The sequence below is a fragment of the Oryzias latipes genome, chromosome 8 (assembly GCF_053564925.1).
Source record: "Oryzias latipes strain Hd-rR chromosome 8, Olatipes_Hd-rR_3.1".
Taxonomy (NCBI): Eukaryota; Metazoa; Chordata; class Actinopteri; order Beloniformes; family Adrianichthyidae; genus Oryzias; species Oryzias latipes.
Genome location: NC_136244.1, coordinates 18,380,175 through 18,401,255, shown reverse-complemented (window position 1 = coordinate 18,401,255; position 21,081 = coordinate 18,380,175). Strand labels below are relative to the sequence as shown.

Genomic DNA, 21,081 nt, shown 5'->3' with positions numbered 1-21,081 from the left:
AATTACAAGCATTTTATCAAAACGGACCGTCAAGTAGGGGCAGCTCGTGTACTTGTTGCATGTATTCAATTTTTTTCATTTGAGTGAGGTTCTATTTGAATTCTGGTCACGGAAAACTTTTCCACATACATATAACTGATTTAGAGTTTTAAACATTTAGTGAATAAATAATTCAACACAAATGTTCACAAACTGGACAGTTGTCTACAAAGTAGGTCTTAATTTGAAATTAAAAGAGAAAAGGTTACAACGCGGGAAAATTTCATCAGAAGAAGGCCTGCTGTTTCTTAAAAGGCCATCTCCATTTACTTGATTAAAATATGTTGTTGTACTTTCATATCTTCCTTCCACCATAAAAAAATAAATATCTTATCTGTACTCTTATCAAAATTTTTTAGTGGCTGCAGTTTGATCCTAAAGGTTCCTCAAAACGTCTCAGTTTTTGGTATTTAAAAAAAAACATTAAGATCTTGGAGACACAAAAGCTTCTTTATGTTGTGGATTAATAAAGATAAAGTAATCTAAACAAGAAGCTCTGCTTGCTGCTGGATAATGGATTTTCCACTATGAGAATTTACAGAATTTTACTGGATTTTCAGACGTTTTGCCACATGTTTTGTATTCAGACAGTAAGGATATGTCTGATCGGATTAAGATAAGACAAATAATTCAATTTTTAATTGATTATCATCTCTCTATCATCTTTCTTGCTTGATCCTGCAGCAAACTTTGGTTCTTTGCGCTTTATTGCTTCGAAGAGTTGTGCAAGAAACCTTAACCCACGAGGGAGAATCTGAACCCAAATTTATTCCGATTTTTTTGTCAAAAAACGAGCGATACAGAGTCACTAGAAACCATGCGTGCTAATGCTAAGACATGATAAACTATGGTTTCACTTAATAGCTTTCTGCACATACTCTGTTCTTTTATTTCTGTCAGTAGTTCATTCAGGTTGATTTTATGCTTTTTTATGTATTATAATGTAACAACTTACTGGTGTTCATTAAATAATACTAATATTTTTATAGTTTTTAACCACATTTTGTGATCATTTCTGAGGGCTTTATAACAACATTAGCAACATTATTTTGATAATTACTAAATAATATCCTTATATTAAACAGTGGAAAGGCTTAAAACTTAAAAAGGTATTGACTTTTAGTATCCAAATGTGGTTGTAAGTGTACATCCGTGCCCCCTCTCCCAGCAGATTCCTGCCATCATTCAGTGCCGAACACTGTTCAAGCATTGAGCTGTGATGGAGCCAAACCTCTACTGAGTCTTAGGTTTTTCATTACTATGTTTCATCCCATTTACTCCAGAAAACAAACAGCTGCAAGTCCTGCACTTTAATGTTTTGTTCAAGTCTTATCTTGACTTAATTCTCTTTACTTCCTGGTCATCTAAAAATATCAGAAGCAGTAATCGTCTACAGATCCCCCGGCTCAAATAGCCTGCCCTTCGTCATCTGTCGTGAATCCTAATGAATCATAAAGATGAATCGGACCTGGTACATTTTGAAAGCCTTATTTAACCACCAGAAAGTTGTTTCCAAATATCTTTTTTGGACTCTTTGAGTATATATTGTTCTGATGTATTACCAAAGAACCCACACTTTGAAAGACATCTGCAATGGGAAAGTACATTTGTTTTAAATCCAAACATTCATTAAGTAGCCTGGGTTTAAATTATACAAACACGAAAGAATCAGTTAAGGTTGAAGACTATTGTTCAAAATTAAATTAAAGATGTTTTCCTGACTATTGGGTCAAGAACATTTTTTGTATGCACTTTGTTGTGTTAAATTCAGCAGTTTGTTTTGGGAGGCAGAACAAACTTATACTTTTGTACTTCAGGTGTTTCATTGTGCTTCCCAACATAATCACAATGTCAGTGGATCATAATTTTTTTTAAGTCCTAAAAACACCATCTTTTGTGTTTCCAGATCAACTTTCTAATCTTTATACACATAATCAAAATTCTTGTGTCCAAACTTCGAGCACACCAAATGAGATACACGGACTATAAATTCAGGTGCGTTTAAATGGTTCAATTTGTTTATGACATTTGTGTTTTATTTGTTGTTTCTTAATCATTATACGTTTTCCTGGAAATTCAAAGGTTGGCCAAGTCAACTTTGACCCTGATTCCATTGCTGGGAATCCATCAGGTGATCTTCATCTTTGTCACAGACGAGTCCACTAAAGGCACCATCAGCTTGCGTCTCACCAAGCTTTTCACCGACCTCTTCTTCTCCTCCTTTCAGGTTAGAATAAAAGAAAATAATTTTAAAAAAAACATGTTTCTCACCATAATAGGACTTATCTAAGTAAGCTGAAGAGAATATACAGACAGGACGACTGTCATGTTGTGACAAAATGACAAGAACCTTTATGTTCTGGGGAACCACATGACAGATGTGCCACAGGGTGATGAAGATGATGATTATGGGGAGGCAAGGTGGATTACAAATGCAGTGCTGAAGTTTCAGTCCAAAGATAGATTTAACTCAGTTATGGTTCCATTCAGGCTATTTAAAGATTTCCTTTTTGTGTTTATGAATATGAGGATTAATGACTGAAAGTAAAAGAATCAACAATTAAAGTGGGGAAGTCCCTCTTGGAGCTGCAGTGTTACACTGATATCATACATTTGAACGCCAACAAATAACTTGTTTATTTAGGTTGAGAATGAAGACTTAAGAAGAAGAAAAGAATGAGCAAGAATTTTAAATAGTTTTGATGCATCCATTCCTCAAGTGTCTGCAGGTGTCTTTCCAGTCCTTGTCTGTTTCTCTAGAGTTCTTCACTGCCCGGTTTGTGTCTCCTCCGGTTGACCTCGCCTCCTAGTACGCCTCTCTTGACACATGCAGTGAAAACGTGTCCCGGAAATTCTGGAACGGGGTGTATTTTCCCTGCATGTGTCAAAGGGCAAATAAGAACACAAAGCAGAATGAGTCATTTTGACACAAGCAACACTCGCTACATCATGGTCCACCTTTTGCAGTCTCGCTGTTCTAAGAGATTTTGTTTAGCTTTTTTTTTAAACAGTGTACTGTGTTCTGCATCCTTGATTAGCTGTTGATCTTGTCAATAAATCTCTTCCATGCCGTCGCTCCTGTAATGAGACAGCTGTATGTGCATCTTGATAGAGTTACATAATTCTTCTATCGCGAGCAGATCTTGGTTGTCATTCTTATTTTTCTATGCAGGTTTGAACTCTGACAGTTTAAACAATCAGTGTGAAGATCATAACGTCTAGGGTCTAGTAAGAGGTTTTACAGCCTTTAAACATCTGTAATCCCACTTTACGGATTTCATCTGTCGAGGTTATTTATGGTATGTATCCCCCTCAAAAAACTGTACCTTTAAAACGTGTTTGAGCAAGCAAAAAAACATGGAGCATCAAGTTTAAGAACACATTTTTTCAAAAGTATCCAGCTGTGAATTTGACAGGCATCAAAAGAAATATGATGGACATAAATTTACTGCTTGAATCACAAATGTAGCCTAACTGTTTGTTTGTTTTTTTAGACTGAGTGGTCTTTCTGAGTTTTCACTGTAGTAAATCGCACCAGGTAGCACTTGCAAGTAAGTTGAAACTGTTGTTTTTTAGATGGAGTTTTGCTGGCTTTTGTGGTTTGTACCAGAGTTTGGAGTCATGTTCAAACCTGCTAACACTGATCTGCTGTGAACTCGCAAATTCACACTCTAGTTCTGGAACCTTTAAGTTCACATAAAGTTTGGGGTTGGTGTCAGACAGGATGAATCAGTGATATCTCTGTCTAAAAACATCAAAGATGTAAGTCTAGTTGTACTGCTTTAACAAGGACTTATACAGTATTGTTTGTCTCCTCAGGGTCTTCTAGTGGCCATTTTATACTGCTTTGTCAACAAAGAAGTGAGTCTCCTGGATTGCGAGGCATTTATCCCATCTGAATTTCCCTGTCATGTTGACATTTTTACTTCTGGTTTAATTTTCAAAAGGTCCAGTCTGAGATCCTTAAGAAGTGGAAGCGTTGGAAGTTGGGGAGGAACATTGAGGAGGAATATCGGCACACCTACAGCAATACCCCCAATACAAAGTCTGGCAGCCTGCTGAACCACGTCTCTCGGCTCCCTCAGCTGCCAGACATCACCAAATCCTCTGCTCCAGTTTGCAACCCTGAAGAAAGGTGCATGCTGGTGCCTGGCTTGCAAAACGGTGTGGTAAACTCCAAGTGTGCCTCCCATACGCGTGAAGGAACCATCAGCAACTGCACCCTGGTGGAGGATATTAGCCTCACAGAAAAGGCGCAGTGTAACGAAAGCCATCGAGAGAATGTGGAGAGCCTCCTTTAAAAGACAAAAGGGACGGAGAACTTGATAAAAGGCTTGGATGGCTTTCCTTTCGTTTGAGCTTTCGTCCAGCTTTGGCTAAATGCCCAGGATGTCCTGAAAAGAACAGTGTTGACTGAATCACCCGACAGAGCAGACCTTAGCGGTCAGCATCGCTGGTATACAGAGCAGCACCCAAACCCCGTAAAAGGACAACAACGTCAGACATCTGCGCCCAGATGCCCGATGTGCCGTGAGTCTCCTCAATGGATTGATGCTTGCTGTTAAAGTATGTAAAGCTGCTTCTTGTTGAACAAGTAGTCAACAGCAATTTAAGCCAGATAAGCCATTGAAACTATTATGAAAAAAAAAAAAAAAAGAATTAAAAATTCAAACGATAAAGCAACAAATAGCAAGAGAAACAGGGTTCTGGCTTATGCCTTTATTTTATTTTATGGTACTGACACTTAAAGACATGACCAAAAGAAGATTGTATGAACAGAAAGGAAGCTTTTTTATGTCGTTCTGGTCTCTGTAAATAGTTTTCTTGTCTATACGGACTTAAATGAAGGTGTTGGCCTCATACAGTAACGTGTCATTATTAATAGGAAACAGGCAGCTGCTCACCTCATGGTTTGTATTAAGCTAAAATGATCACTGCTTTAGTTTCTGCTTTGACTACAAACCAAGCTGTAAATGCAAGGCACACAAAGTGCATTTTTGAGGTTAAAAATCCACAGCTGACATGGCCTGTGAATCAACCATGTCAGTCAACCAGAAATTAAGCTCAGTTTTCTGTTAAAATGGTGATTTAATGAGCTGTATCTTCAAACCGGGTGAATCATTTGCCCAGGTTGCGTGCCATAGACTGTCATCACATCACCATCCCTTCTTAGAGCAAATGTTTAAAAATCTAGCACTTGAACTCAGTCGGTCCGCAGATGTCGTACAAGATGCAGACATAGAAGAAAACTCTGCAGCCTAGCAGTAGAACAAAACTTAATGTGCTAAATGGTGGTACATTTACTGAAAAAGGAGCTGCCTGCAAAGTGTTCATCAATCTTTGAATTCCCTAAAAGATTTTCCAGAACCAACTGAACTTGAGTTTGTGTTTATGGCTATTTGCACAGTGTTAATTTATAACTGATAAAATGGTGTACATATGTGTGTTTATACAGATGATTCTATTTGATTGCAGTAAATATATTTCATACATGCTAGTTAGCGTGTTTGTGTGGGTGAATGCGGGTGCACAAACGTTCAGGGTATGAACGCATATGGTTAAAGCATTCCAGCTTTGTGTTGCAATAGGATGGATTAGCATTAGGAGTCAGAAAGCGAGGGTGTCAAACAAACCAGTGGAGCTGACTCTATTCAAGACCTTGAGGTCAGAGGCCATCAGAGATCACGTTTGATCCAGCACACGCTGTGTGGCACCGCCGGCCATGCATGAGCTTCTGGCTGCACAAGGAAAAATGTATTTTATCAAAAGGATTGGATTTCTCAAAGTTGTGGGGCCAGATGCATAAAAGTGTGTTTAGTTTTGTAACTTACACTGCACAGAATCTGATGCCGTGCATGGTTCTGATTTGAAAATCTAAATAGGAATCATTATTGAATTGGATGCACCTGTTTGAGGAGCGACTCTCACTCCTTTTGTTTGCTTCATCATTTCTTCGAGGTTTGTTCATAAAAACTTCTGCGGAGCCAGAACAGAATATGCATAGGAACAAAAGCATTAAAAAAAAAAAGTGAAAATGACACACCTATCTGTGCATCAAAAAGATAAAACACGTACATTTTTCTTGGGTGCCTTGGTGCTGGAATCACAAAAGGATCGAAACTTTTAGAATAAGATAAAAGAAGCACACATCAACATTTTTGGACTTTGAATAATTACAAAAAACATTAAAATATACATAGTTTGTGCTTTTAATATTCTTGCTTAGAGATACAGAAATACAGATAGGAAACTTGTTTTGCCTTTTTTTAGTACTTGCAGTGGTTTGATTACCACATAGGATCCAAAAGTCCTCTCATAATTGCTGTAGAAAGGTCTTCCAGTCCTGCAACAGTCCTGCATTCTACACAACTGTGGCAATCTAACACATCTGCAGTGTTGACAAAGGAAATATTCAGTTAATATTCAGCCACGTTTTATTGAAGTTGCTTTTATGGTTTGCACGTACCCAATGTAACTTTAGAAATACAACTTTTTGGTGGTAAATGTTGTAGCTGCGGTTTCATCGGTTTACCTGTTTTTATGCATCTGGCTTCTGACAAACTACAGAACAAATCTAAATTAAACATTGACATTTTTGCCATGTTGAATCACAGCTCGGTGCTTTAACCAGTTTCTGCATTAGAGTAGCTGTTTTCCACCAACATCTATTTGTAACTGCAGGTAGACCTCCAAAAAGTAGAAGTGTAATGCACGTGGAGTGGAGGCAAATTAAGCTTTGTTTTGAAATCATTTATGAGCTGTATCATCATGTGGCGGATCTGGTGACACCCATTTGCTTTGGTTACTCCCCTTTCTGGACCAAACTGGTTCTGTCAGAATGTATTCATTGAAAGGTGCACATTTTCCTTTTGATATTCTCTTCAAGGTGGTTTTTGTACAGCTTTTTGGTGTAAAGAAATCGTTGGTGAAAGTTGACTGCCGTCAGGTGTAAAATATCTTGTGTCTTCTTTGTGCAAAAAAGAAAGTAATAAATTTCAGTGTATGTAAAGGAATTACTTGTTTGAGCTTTTCATTTACACATAACACAAAAGTATAATTAAAAACAAAAGGATGGATGCTCTGGACAGTGACATTAACTGCTGTTGTAATCGAGCTGGGTTGCTGGCTGAATGCCCAGTATTGATTTCATCTTGGGCTAGAGCTGTTCAGTATGCCAAACTACTGCATTCTTCATCCTATTGTGATTTATAAAACTTCTTTGTTCTCTTGGAGCTATCTTTCTTTATTGAAAAGTGCTGAAATGAAGTTGAAAGGCTGCTTTCCCTCCCAGAACTTTGATGGATCTGACTTAAAGCACCTTCTGCATCATTTAGCTATGTAAAGCCAAGGAGAATAAAAACTACAGTCCTTGTTATTTTAAATTCATATTTCATTTCCCATTCTGTTTGGTTTTCCAAATGTCTGTTCTGTTGATGAAGTTGGTCAGCATGCAGGCCGACCTGTTTTCTAGCGAGCCCATTATGTGTGAAGGTGGAAAAGTCCGAGGCCATAACTGGAGACGAGGTCTGGACATTTTCTCTGAAAATGAGAAAATCATGTAATTAGAGAGCAGCCTGACTGTGTTGCTTCAAACGGCACGGTAAAATTATCAACACCGATTGCATCAGAGGGTCATCAGCAGAAAGCCAGCATTTTAGCCAAAATTAGGTCTTTTTGTTTGGCAAAGAAATGCATTCCGGCAGAAAGCAAAAAAAACAACAACTCACCAGTGTCAGATTTCAGATTCTTCTTACCAGACAACTCGTTTGGGTCAATTCTTTTTACCTAAAGAAAGATTTCTGCGCACTCAATAAACAAACAAATCTTAAGCTTAATATGAAACAGAAGAGTAACTACCACATTTTTAAACTTTAAGTCCTGTTTTTGCATAGTTTGGCCAGGGGTGAGACTTATACTTAAAAGCGACTTATATGTGATTTAAAAAAATAAAAGGCTCATAGTGTGGATTTTTCCTTTGAACTCACTGCAAAATAAAATTCAATCAGCTTTTTAAAAAAATTTTCTTAAAACTTCCTCCGAAATATCTCAAATTTATTTAGTGACAGTTTGTGTTTTTCCAGCCTCTCTTATTTCTCACTGGGATATAAAAAGAAATTATTTTTGAACCTTAGTGTCAGTCGAAAACAAACAAAGAAATCCAATTGGTTTAATGAACTGCTAATTCATATGTTTAATTGATTTTCTGTCTCGCAGTAAATGACAGTGTTTAATCGAGTCATAATAAAAATAAAGGGTAGAAAAGGTGTTGTACACAGCCTCTTTTCTTCCTCACAATATACACAAGAAGTAAATGAATTGAGGGGAAAGGTCAATGGATGCATACATCCTCTCTGAGGCTTGGAGAAAGCACTTGTGTTTTCTTTGTGGGTAAACAGATTATGTCTGATTGGGCCATAAAGCAGGTGAATTATTTTCCAGCCTTGGTTCTCTGGCAGGTGTTGAGTGGTTCTCATGCAATTGTCTCTTCCCCAGGATCTTCAGGATTTTCGTCTCAGCTGGAGGGGAAGGTGTAGTGAATTAATATTCAACAATCTCCCCAGGTCGCCATTCGACAGACACGGGTCTTTGGAAAAAATGAATCCATCACAGCTGAAACCAACAGCGGTTGTGCTGGGTATTTACACTTTTGTGAGTCTTGTGCCAAGCACTTCTGTGTTCTAGGTGTTTTCATTGGTAAAAGAGTGGGTTAGAAAATCATGGCACAATATAATTTGATTTAAGAACTGTATAGGAAGTGAAAAAGTAGAATTACAACAGGAAAGCTTTTCAAGCCAAACCTTCATTTTGCAGTTTAACTTGAGACAACCCGGAGCAGAAACATGAGAAACTGACAGGTAATACAGGGGTTACGTTGAAGAAAGAAAAAAAAAAAGTTTTGATCCATCTTTTTTTCTTCTTCTTGTTTTTGGTCCAGAATGTTTACATCCAACAGGGGATAAAAACAGTTCAGATGCAGTTGTCTAAAATACCTTGATAATTGATCAAAACAGCTCTTCAAAGTATAGAGAAGGAAACGAATAAAGAGGTTGTTTTTTAAGAAAATTCTGCCTTTTAACTGACTTGTTGACATTCATCATTCTGTTATGGTGCCGTGTTTGCAAAAACAGAGATTTAATGCATCTATTGATATTAAAAAGGAACAGCCTCATAATGAAAAAAGAACCCATCACAGTTACTAAGATGACATAAAAGAGATGCAAGTAGCAATCATAGCCATTAGGACTAATTAGTGACACATGCTTTCATGATATTAAATTTGTGAAAAATCAATAATTGCTGAGTGTGACGCCTACACACCCACTCAGCCCAAAATAAGAACACACACACCTTGCCTGTAGCAAGACTAGAGAAATCTTCACTAAAAGATTTTGTTTCCTTTTTTTGAGGGAATGTCAAAAATATAAATAAATAAGTGTGCATTTAAAAGCATTACATGTTTGAGCTGCTTTTGCCTGTAAATGGAGGACAGAAGAACTCGCGCCTCATGTAATGTTCACAATGGTCAGGTTCTTAAACATGCCTTTAGCTACAGTGTTCACACAGGACACGCAGGGAAGGGCTTCTTCTTCTTCTTTTTCCTTTTTCTACTGTAAACCAGTGCATGTCCGCCGCGCAGCTGGAAGAGGCTTGGTTCAAAATTGTCAAAGTGGTACGAATTTCCCAGGTCTTCCTGCAGGCTTTTTCTTTCACAGTTCTGTTCCGGTGTATTCAATTCAATTCAGTTTTACTTATATATGATATATGATTTGAGTATATCTATGATGGTTTTTAGTTTGCAGATATGAATTTAAGAATGCTTAAAAAAAAGTTCGGTCAGTAACAATATAAATTTTTTTAAAGTTTTGCAGGTTTAGAAATAAAACAACAATTAGACTGAAAATCCACTTTTTGCTTCAGATCAACAAGATCAATTTTTTAAGACACTTAAAACATGTGCTAAGAAAGTGGCAATTTGATTTGACCTGTTGGTATTTTTAAGATGAGACCAGTCTAGCATTATGCACAATGGAGGCCTGCCAATTTTCTTTATACTGTTGTCAAGTTTTCAATATGAAGAGGTAACAAAAACCTTTGAGTTTTTTCACAGATGTTCAGCTGAGAAAGAATTTGATGGGGAGATTATCTATTTGATGCCCCATGACCCCGAAAGGGACTCAGTGGGTTCTGAAGATGGATGGATGAAGGATTGAAAGAATTCATAGGTAAAGGTAAGACAATAGCTGATAAAACAATTGTTATCACCTTTTTTGTGTTCATCCAAAACAGAAACCTTTTACATTTTTAGGCTGGCATATTTTTTTTGCTATGTAGTTTTAACTAGAACACTTTTTTTGGGGACTGGTTAGTTCTTAGTTATAATAATTTTATATTACAGCTATTTTAGCGGACAAAAAGGTTGAACTGTCCTGACCTGTCTTGTAAGTGTGTGACTGATGAAAAAGAATAGCCAGTTTAAGAAAATCAATTTTCCTAATGTTCTGGGTCTGGCATGATTCCAGACAAATTAACATCGCTCATCTACAGAGAAAGGAAAGGGGAAAGGGATCATATTCTTTGGCACGGTTGCTTGAGCTCATTAGCTTCCTTTGAAATACTCTCTTATCATGTCGCTAAAACACAGCAGAGTCCCAAGAGTCCTCAGAGTCAGGACAGGTCAGCAACCAAATTTAGAAAAAGCCACTATGTCCCCATGTAATATGAAGAAGACTCTCTCCGGTTACATGCACGCTCAGACGCATCTGAGATCTTCCTCACCAAAGGCCTGATAGTCTGTCAACACCCTTTCCAGTCTGGTCACCGGCATACCAAATTAAATCAACTGAATGTGCAATCAGATTGCCGCAATGAAACACGAAAAAAGCTGCACGAATGTCATCTGACACACAGCATGGCGGTTCACAGGGAAGCTCTGAGGCAGAGTGACTGACGTGGCTGTGGGTGAATCCATTGGATGGAAGTCTGATGTTTCGAAGCTTGTTTCCTATTTAAAAGAAGAGATTTCTGAACCTGTTAGCAGCCTCTCTGCAGCTGATCTCAAAACAGCCAAAAGGATTGAAACATGAAAATGCTGATGCAGGGGAATGTCAGCTCCGCTTGGGTTTTCAAAGGATCATTTTACACGTCTGGAAGTTCACTTATTCACTTAATGTTAAGGATGGGAAACTGACATACCTCATTGCAATGCATGTATGTTTATCTGTTGGATTTCTTTTTAGAAACCAACGGAAAAGGCAGGAAGTTACTGGTCTGGGTCTAAAAAGAAGCCCGGGCAAGGAGGTTGAAACAGCTTGATACTTTGGAGCAAATGATAAACTTTCTGCCCTTGTCACTTGCAGCCAGATTCACTTCCAAAAGCTGCGTGAGCAGAAGACCATGGTCTTACTACACCTGCAGTTTTTATTTTTATTTTTATTTTTCACAGTATCAGGAACACTTTAGTTTTCAAAAAACACCTTATTTATGGACTGATGCTGGTTATATTTACTGATGCTGAAGCAGTTTTGAGCAGCACACAGCGCTCTGTCAAATGTTTGGTTAGGTGTTATTTCAAATATGCTAAAGCAAATAACGTGGCGATGTCTTTTTTACCTAGTTCCCAGCAAGGTTGGGAATGACTGTAATCACCTTTTAGCATGAGGTCTTCACACTAAACTGTCCCTACCTGATACTTTTGCATGTACTTACAGTTGAAACAGGCTTGGTGTAAAATACGAAACCTGAACCTGCAATATTCCGATCAGAGGTCGACCACCCTAACGCTGCACCACAGCCATAGCTGATATGTAAAAACGCTTGGTGTCATAAATTGAGCCAGGCACAAACCCCAATTATTATCGTCCTTCATGATTAATTTTTAAAAGGTTGGCGCTAGTGTGAATTAAAGGGATGCTACTCATACATCTCTACTAAATCCCAGTCTTTGATTGGTCAAAGTTGAACCTTCAATGTTCGTTCAGTGAATGTACGTTTTGTCAAAGATTTCATGAATCAAAAAAACAAATTTAAAAAGTATTCTATGATCTTTCATATCCTAACACTCAGTGTTTTATCAGGGCGTTTTTGGATGAACACCAAGCTGATATCCTGGTGATGATAAAGGTTTTTAGATCAACAATTAAACAAATGAACAATTTCCCATGGAACACCTGACCATCTTCCACGGCACACTGGTTGAAGACTACTGATCTGTAGCAGCAGACAGATACATAAGTTTAGCAAACATCTGTATCAATTAATATTACAAGTAGTACATCAAAATATGAAGCAAATATGACCTTTTCTAAAAAAAGAAAAGCAACAAAAACATGAAAGGATTTACACTTTAAACAGGTAAAAGAAAAAGAAAACCACAGTACACATCCAGCTGAAATCAATAATTCAGCGGGATATGTTTACGGTGAACTCGGAAATCACATGCATGACAAAAACCTTGGCCCCACAACATTTGAACTGTGGTCAATCAATGACACAGATAAACAAACAGCCAAGATTTTTCCACAATGTTTACTCCGTTTTTGCGTTAAAGGATTTTATTCTGACACTCATTACATTAAGATTGAGGATGTCCAATTTCACAAATACACCTTAGCTGAATCATTTAGTTAATAACATTTATTACTTATTTGCTTTTATTCCGCACTTTGGCAAGCTTTTATCTGGAGATTAGCTTGAAGCGACATCCGGGCACATTCATGCAATTTCTATAAGTCATACAAGATGTTCTAATAGCCTATAAAACCAATAACATCAAGAGATTGGCAATTTTGTACAAGCTTAAATTGGTTCCTTGAACTATTTTCAGCCTGCACTTTTTAAAAAAATAAATTCATCTGCTTCTATCATGTCCTGAAAATCTGCAGACAGTTCATGACTGTTACAGTCGCTCAAGTGCATCTAATAATTGATTATGTGTGAATAACTGCTGTTTTCAAAACCTTCGGTGAATTGTTTGCTTTGATGGAGGAGATAGAGCAACAAAAGTGGGTATTAATATATGATTAAATTAATTAGACGGTGACCTAGCAGATAATAATGTGGGGATTTGATTCCATTTTAGTGCATTTTTGTTGGCATTTGCTGCACGCCTTGCAGCATCTTCAGCATACGTGTTTTGGTGAAGGCAAACAGAAACTGACAAGCTGCAGAAGCAGCGAGTTTATTGGTATCGGCCTGAGGAGCTCCCTGAAATAATTTTTTTAGATTAAGAGAGATCTTTGCAGCTGAATGGAAATGCTGGCATTCAACAAACACCCTGAGTGCATGTTTTGACCAGGGAAAAGACAACAGCAAAAATGAGTGCAGACAGGTATAGGAAAACACTGACTCACCAAGGAAGAGTTGCTTTTGATAAAAATAAATAAAAGGCTGTAAATTTGAACCGTTAAAGCTTTCCGACACCACAGGAGCACCTTGGACTGAAGTCATCTTGAACTGCAACAAGGTTTCTTCATTTGTCCATCCTGAGTCTTAGAGGAGGTTTGGTCGTGAGGGAGCAAACAAGGAATTTCTTCAGAACTACCAAAGCATGTTTTTTGTCATGACACCTTGAATGCATGCTGTCACTCTGTTTGTGGAATCTTTTTTTTCAAACCTTACTCCTACTCAAGGAAAGCAAAAGAATCAAGAATCGTATTTTTCTAAAAACTAATTTCTAAAATCCATTGAACGAATAATGTCAAGGCTTTATGGTGACAGGTGGGGTTCGCCTTGAGCTTCTGCTTTTGTCTAAAAGCACAAAAATTAACAAATACGTGGTATTAATTTGGGCCAAACAAAGTTGTGTGATGGTCAACACTGTTCTCTTGCATCAGGAATTGGTGGTGGGTTCAAATCCCAGCTGGGTCCTTTATGGGTGGCATTTGGATGTTCTCCCCATGTGCATGGGCTTTCTCCCACAGTCCAATAACATGCCTCATAGTTTGATTTTTAATTTGTGACTGTAGTTGTTTGTGGCCCTGCGATGGGCTGGCGAGCTGTCCGTGGTGAAAACTGCCTGGCTGCAGCAATGCACACAGGACCAAACAAGGTTAGAAGATGGACAGTATAATTACATTGAGGTGTATCCTGTTGACCCAATAGATGGGTGAAAAAAGTCACTTATTTGACTAAAACTTAAACTGAATACCTCTTTTCATTCCAGAGAATGATCGCTGTTCCTTTCGCGAACAAATGCGACCTTGACTTTCATTGAATTTCTCTGAGGCAAAACCTCGGGCACTTATTGTAACATGATTTAGTATGAATCACAGAGCTTCTCTGGAAGGAGTTTAGCAATTATGGCATGTGGCAAACCTCCCAAAGAGATCTGAAAGCCAAACCGATGCTGCTGTTTTTCATGTTTTCACTAGCGAGTGACAGCAGCAGTAATCAGCTGGGCAACTGCTCATTTCTTGGAAAGGCTTAAACTGCCTCTCCTAAGGCCATGCAGCTCTTTACGCAGCTGCTTTCAAGCATTTCATCTGATCTCCTCTGACTTGTATGATTCCTATCCTCCCTAGGGTTACACCAGGGAGCTGTAATCATAATGACACTGAAACAGCAATAAAGGCACCTTCTCACTCTATTTTCTCAACCTTAAAGTCACTCTTTGTGAATTATTTCCCTCATGTCTGACCTCAGTTTGTCTACATGGATAGAAATTTTATTCTGAAGAGTTAAAGTTCAAATCTTTACAAAATCAAACTAGAAAAAACAACAACAATGTAATGAGAATTACTTAGGCAAACTCTCCATATTATGACTTTTTGTGGACACAATTACAAATGAAATGCTGAGTCATGAATCACCTGTAGAATACCCTTTACTGACAACCACCTTTCATGATTGTTCCTAAGTTGGCACTTGCGTCTCGAGGGATTGCTGCTGTTCATCCATGATAAATTGTTACAGCCTAACCACATTGCATGGTCTGTGAGCACCAACATTAACCTTGAGCTTACAAATCCTCATTCCCGTTGAGAAATGGGTCTTGGGTAGGCGATAGCAGGACCTTCTCCTTAGTATCCCTTAAAGTTTTGTGATTAAATTACACTTTTACCTGTATTTGGATCACAGTTTATTCCCTTATTGTTCCTTTTGTTTTATGAGATGCTGCATGATTCCCAGTCAAAAGCAGTTGTTGACACCTGCTTTTAATCAGGAATATAATTTTCCCTGATCTTTAGGAAAAGCAGGACCAGACAAGTTTATCTGTGTGGTACAATTCTCATCAATTAAAAAGGGTTTTGAAGAAAATAAAGACGCATGAATGATGATAACAATCAAGACAGCAGATTCCAGTCTAACATTTTAATTAACAATAAGAAACATTGTTTTGAACTTTGCGCCAAAAAAATCGATTTTTAAAAAGATTTTTTTAGGTAAGCAGTATTCTATACTGTTTTTCTTAACAAAGAAAAGCAGGAAAATGTGTACATTTTAAGAACTTCGGAAGAGGCTAATTATTTTAGGTGGTTTTCATTTTTAGGGTGGGTTTCCAAAAAGGTACAAAGCTCACAACTTTGTGGCAGTGGACTTATTTGTTATCATCATCAGCAAGTTAGCGAGCAGAAAAACTCTGAAGAAATTAAAAAAATTAAAAAAAATTGGTAAAATTAAGTATTCATTTTGCACTTAAAACAGAAAAATTCCCTTGAGACCCAAAATTATGTGCAAAAAAACAATTTTAATCAAAATATTTGCAATCAAATCAATTGATCAGATTTTCTTCAAATTAGCTTGTAGACTGGATCAGGGGTGTGCATCAACCTTCAAATCCATCTCTGTCATTGGCTGGCTTTTGTGGCACAATTGTGACACTGTCCTGCTCTGTGTTGAACGCTGAGGAGAGAGAATTTCTCTCGAGTTAAAACGGTTTTGACAACACGTATTTCTCTGTTTCAAGAGTAAAATTGTTTTGATTGCTCATATTTTTTTATTTTTTAAGTGCATTTTTGTGATTCAAGTATTGAGCACAATCATTTTTAAAAGTTTTATGCTCAAAACAGTGAGTTTGGCTCTTACAATAATGGCAAAAATATCACTCTGTACTACATAGGAAATAAGCAGAATCAAAGGAACTCACAAAAAAGATAAAAGAAAGTCATGAATGAGAAGAAGGACAGAAAAGGAGAAGAAAGGCAAAGGGAGGTGCAAAAAATGGTCATTTAAAATTCTTTTTGTTTCTATAGGGTACTTTCTGTCCCATTGTTTAAGTCTTTTTGTTTCTTTTGCCTTCTTTAGTAAATACTAACAAACTAAAGTAAAGACAGAAGATCGTCATTTTGTTTATGACTGAGGCTAGGCTTGCTCTGTTGTGTCTGCTTTTATGTGCTTTTGAAGAAATCTGTCATATTAGTGTTTGAAATAGTCAATGGTCCAAAAAAGGGAAATAAATTATCTGCAAAGGACAGAGGAGTGAAAGAAAGCTTAATCCCATGAGAGATCAATCAAAATAACAATAAAAAAATCATTTTTGGATTACCTTTTCTCTTTGGTTTGACAAAAAAAGACTTCAGCTGGCATAAAAGCACATCAATTGAATATTCCCCTTTACTTGACTCATATTTAGAATAAAAATGCTAAATGTAAATGTAGATAACTAAAGAGAGTTTTCAAATGTCATTATTAGGAGAAAATAAAAAAAACAAGATCTGTTTGAAATTTGTTTTGATAACTTTAAAAATGTGTTTGCATGTGTATAGTGCTGGAAAACACTAATGTAAAATAAATTATGAACCTGGAATAGAGACTAGTGGAACAAAACTGTACAAGGAATGCAGATATAAGTCATGCAATGCAAACACTGATACACCTAAATTACACCTATAAATCCTCTCAGACTCCTCAGAGTATCTGCAGACACACGGTACCACTTTAAAACAGATGCTCGCTGCTCACAGAGGCACAGTGAAACAACAAAGCTGCAGAAAAAAAGAAAAAAAACACCTTTTGGAAGGAACCATTGCAGCATGTTTGAAGGGATCTTTTAAAAGTAAAACTTGGATGACGTTCATCAGCCTTTGAAGCGTGTAAGTGAAAATTTACCACCTTAAATATCTGTGGAGTTTTTTAAAGTGCACAGATTTTAAGCACTATTAATTATTTAAAATCTGTGGATTGTAGGACCCTGCTCAACCAAATGTTGATGAGAAGCATATAAAGTAAAGACAGGTTAATGGGGTCACCTCACTAATAGCTCTGAAGTGGACACTGCAGGACATGTTAGTATGAGATAAAAATCACAATCTGATCAGCAACACTTTAGTTCAAGCCGATTTTGCTGACTTCCAAGATCAATAATCCTCGTGACTAAAAGCAGACAGCTTGACATTTGTGCAACCTTCCTAATGGAACTCACTGACCAGACAATGACCTCCTTACCCAATACTTCGCCCGAGGAACCAAATATAACATCCTGCTCCGGGTTTCATGCTTAAATCGATGGCAAAAGCAGGAGGTTAGCATGTTGTTTCCATCTGGTCTTGTTGCACTTGGTGACACTTTCAAAAGCAACGTCACATCTACCTGCTGCATCCCTTAGATGGGGGATCAGGTCCAAGAGGCTCCATACTGTGCCTGAAAGATGCAGTTTTTTCTACTTTGAACAAACATCTGCTTATTAATCCTCAGTGTATGTACTGTCTGCCAGTGGCTCTGAATTGGCAGAGGAGTGTTGCCGTCACAGAAAGTCCGTTATGCTCCACAGAGAGGTCATCTGCTTTGTTTAGGGCCACACATGATTTATCCACAGCTCTTCCAGCCACAGGGAAGTATTTTAGAAACAGCATGGGAAGGAACAAAAGAGACAGAGTTATGAGAGAAAATCATTTTCAGGGAAATTATTTGCTTCAGAAAGAAAAATTGGTTAATTTTGCACCACTTTAAACAGTAGCACAAATCTGATTTGCTTCTTACAAAATGTACATTCCTGGACTGCGTTTGGCTTATGCGCAGCTTCAAATGGCTTATCCAGCTTGGAGGTTGTGAGATCCTCTTCTGTGAAAATAGAAAAACAAATCATCTCAGGACCATTCATTTCATTTTTAGTGTAATCCACTGAGTATTAAAGGCCTTGTTACAAAACAGGCCACAAATCCAAGTCTCCTGACCACAGACTGTCCTCTCTGTGGCCACAATCTAGTGAGTGTCTGTAAGCATTAATCAAACGAATAATATCAATATGCTCGAATGGGACATGTGCTTCTATTCCACCTGCATTCCCTGTAGGAGAAGTTGAACACTAAGACCTCAGTCACCACCTTATGTCTGAACATGGGCTGCAATAAATGGACAGAAGCTTGCTCGTTGAGCATGTGAGGTAAAAATGTTCATACACGTCTTTTCAACGGGCGCGCTGCAGGCGACAGGTCTTAGTGAACACTTATAGAACACAAAAGGGTAGGTAAAGGTAACGTAGGTGAGACGCAGGCACATGGTACATTTTATCAACCTCCCACACCCTGCACACTGCGTAAAGGGAACGGTAGTGCTGTGAAAGGCCCTTGTGTGGCCCTTGAGCACCCTGTGGGTGCCCCTTGAGTGCAACTGACTGGTGGAAATTCAGAAAATCCGAACATAGTTTGTTTTGGTGTCTGACAGACACTTACCTGCACACCCCATGCATGTAACATTTGCACGCATCAATAAGGAGCCAGTAGGTGCATCTTACCAGTTCCCCGTCCAACAGCATCACTCGTATATCAAGTGCGTGCAACTTACATTATCCTTACAAACACTTTACCATACACTTACCACGTGCATGAAGATGACATCCTTTAAGGCATCCTGATGACATAATAATGACATCCTTTTTACCAGCCTGGAGAGTCCAAAAACCCACAGCACCCTATGGGTGCATGGGACTAAGGCCTAAGGATGAGCGCCAGTGTGATTAGGAGTGTTGAGAATCAGCCATCTATGCTGTGCCCCCACCTTAAAAGAATAGATCAATTCTAAACCTTGAGAAGGATGGATGGGCCACAACGAGATAAAGGTTTTAAAGTTTTGTCCTGTATTTCTTGGATGTAGAATTTGCAACTGGTGTGGTCTGTTTGGGGAAAAAAAACAGAAGTGTTTGCATTTCGTATTGCCCTTGAATATCCGTTACATGTAATGCAGTTTTCTAATTCAATCGTAGCATGTTTCTACGAAAGAGTAGAAGTCCAAAACAAAGCTGAAAACAGCCTTTTTTTCATAGTAACCCCTTTGACGGCAGAACTGCTGATGGAGGACGTGAACACACTTTTAAGTGAAGAAGTCAGTGAAATATGTAAAACCCAAACAGCTGCAACTCTCCACTAACAACTTATCCAAGCTCTGAAATGTTTGTTCTTGACCTGCATCCAGACTAAAGTGATATTTAATTCATGTGAGGTTGAAAAGCAAAACATCCTTAAGTGCAACAAAACTCAAAAGAGAAAATTTTAACAGAACAGAAGTTGTGCTGTCTGTTGCTGTTTTTTTTATCGGTTGTTACCCAGAGAAGAAAGGAACATCAAGTTTCTGCTTACATAAGAATGTTGTTGACTGCCCCATCCATCCTGAACGTGCATTCATTTATTCATTTGGCAGGAGCTCTTACATTGGCATCCAGTTGTTGTAATGGCTATGGGGGGGTCGATTCTTCCATCATCAACAAGTAATGCTCAAGGAACTTGGCAAGGCAGCATCTCCGGCGATAATTTAGCACATTTCTTCACAGAACAACATCAGACTATCTGCAAACCCAGTGATTTCTGGAACATGAAACACCGTTTTGTTTTAGTGATGCATTACTTTGCAAACCACCGAGGAAAAAGAAAAGAAAAATCTCTTGGAATGCTAACAATCCCATTAACTTTTTGTGAAAGAGGTCATTCCTGGTCAGAGCTCTGCTCGTCTATATCCTTGGAATGAAAGTGCCGTCTTGTGGTGCTTCTGCATTGATGCCGATGTGATGTGGGCTTGAGAGGCATGTCTGGGTGGGCATTCACCACTTTCATTCTGCCAAAGTATATATGTTTTTGCAATTCTTTGCATCCCCGAGGTTTAGACTTGGTTGGTAGTTTTTTCAAACACATCAATTTCCTTTTTATGTTGTTCTATTATGACCGCGATTTTTTAACCGACTATCTCAGCTTTTATTGAAAGAACGTCCAAGCAATTAGTGACCAAAGTTCCTAAAAATTCTCAGTCATTGTTATTCCCCTTTGTGAGTGCTTGTGTGCAACCACTCACCAAGGGGAATAATCGTCTCTTTCTGCCTTTTTGAGTTGACAACTTGGTCTCCTTGCTGTCTAACAGTGTGTGGGAGTACAGCCAACCAAGATACACATAAAAAAACTCCTGTACTCTTTTCCTAAAACGGAAAATACAATTTATGAAGATTGAGCAGCAAGTCCTATCCTCTGAGGTTATTAAAGTGCTCCGTCTGTTCTGTCATTCTGTGTATCTTAATAATGTGATAAGAAATATAATCATGCATAGCTGATGAAGCAGTTATGGTCTGTCTTGTCTAACCCCAATGCTGGATTTTGTTTCATTGCTTTTAAAGAAAATGTTCTCAAATTAAGAGAGCTTCATGTACATTTTTTTTTAAACTTTGGAATTCATATTTTTTTCTGTTTCTATAATCAATCACTAATTTAAAATTGAATACATTTGTGTTTTGTGCCTTGAGACCTATTGCTTGCAGCAAAATTGACAATGGAAATCAGTCATGAAAAAGCAAAACTTGCTATCTGTACACCTGTATGGATAAATAATTCATGACAACCAAGTTTATATAAACTTTTTGTCCACCAAGTCTTCAGGCTTTCATCTGTGGGATAGGCCTGATGTTCCATCTCATCCTGCTGGGACATAGATTTTAGTAAAAGACAGTCTGATTTATATATTTATTTGTATACCTTAACTAATTGACTGACCCATAACCAAATGTAGTTTCTTAATCTTCTAAACCTGACCAAACAGAGAGCATTTTTTTTTACTTTCAGTGCTTGCAAATTCATAAAAAAGTAAAAAGTCACAAAGAAAAGATTTGTGGCAAGAAATGTATCATTT

General features: G+C 37.9%; 1 protein-coding gene across 4 annotated transcripts in view; it reads left to right on the top strand.

The window, feature by feature from the left end:
* gcgra (glucagon receptor a) overlaps nucleotides 1–7,052 on the top strand; it is a 36,700-nt gene extending 29,648 nt beyond the window's left edge. For all 4 annotated transcript variants that reach the window (XM_023957502.2, XM_023957504.2, XM_078950958.1 and 1 more), the window contains exons 11-14: nucleotides 1,946–2,034; nucleotides 2,122–2,266; nucleotides 3,859–3,900; nucleotides 3,987–7,052. In XM_023957502.2, the coding sequence (XP_023813270.1) occupies nucleotides 1,946–2,034; nucleotides 2,122–2,266; nucleotides 3,859–3,900; nucleotides 3,987–4,340 (630 nt within the window). In that variant the 3' untranslated portion in view covers nucleotides 4,341–7,052. The remainder of the gene's footprint in view (nucleotides 1–1,945; nucleotides 2,035–2,121; nucleotides 2,267–3,858; nucleotides 3,901–3,986) is intronic.
* The last annotated feature ends 14,029 nt before the right edge of the window (nucleotides 7,053–21,081 follow it).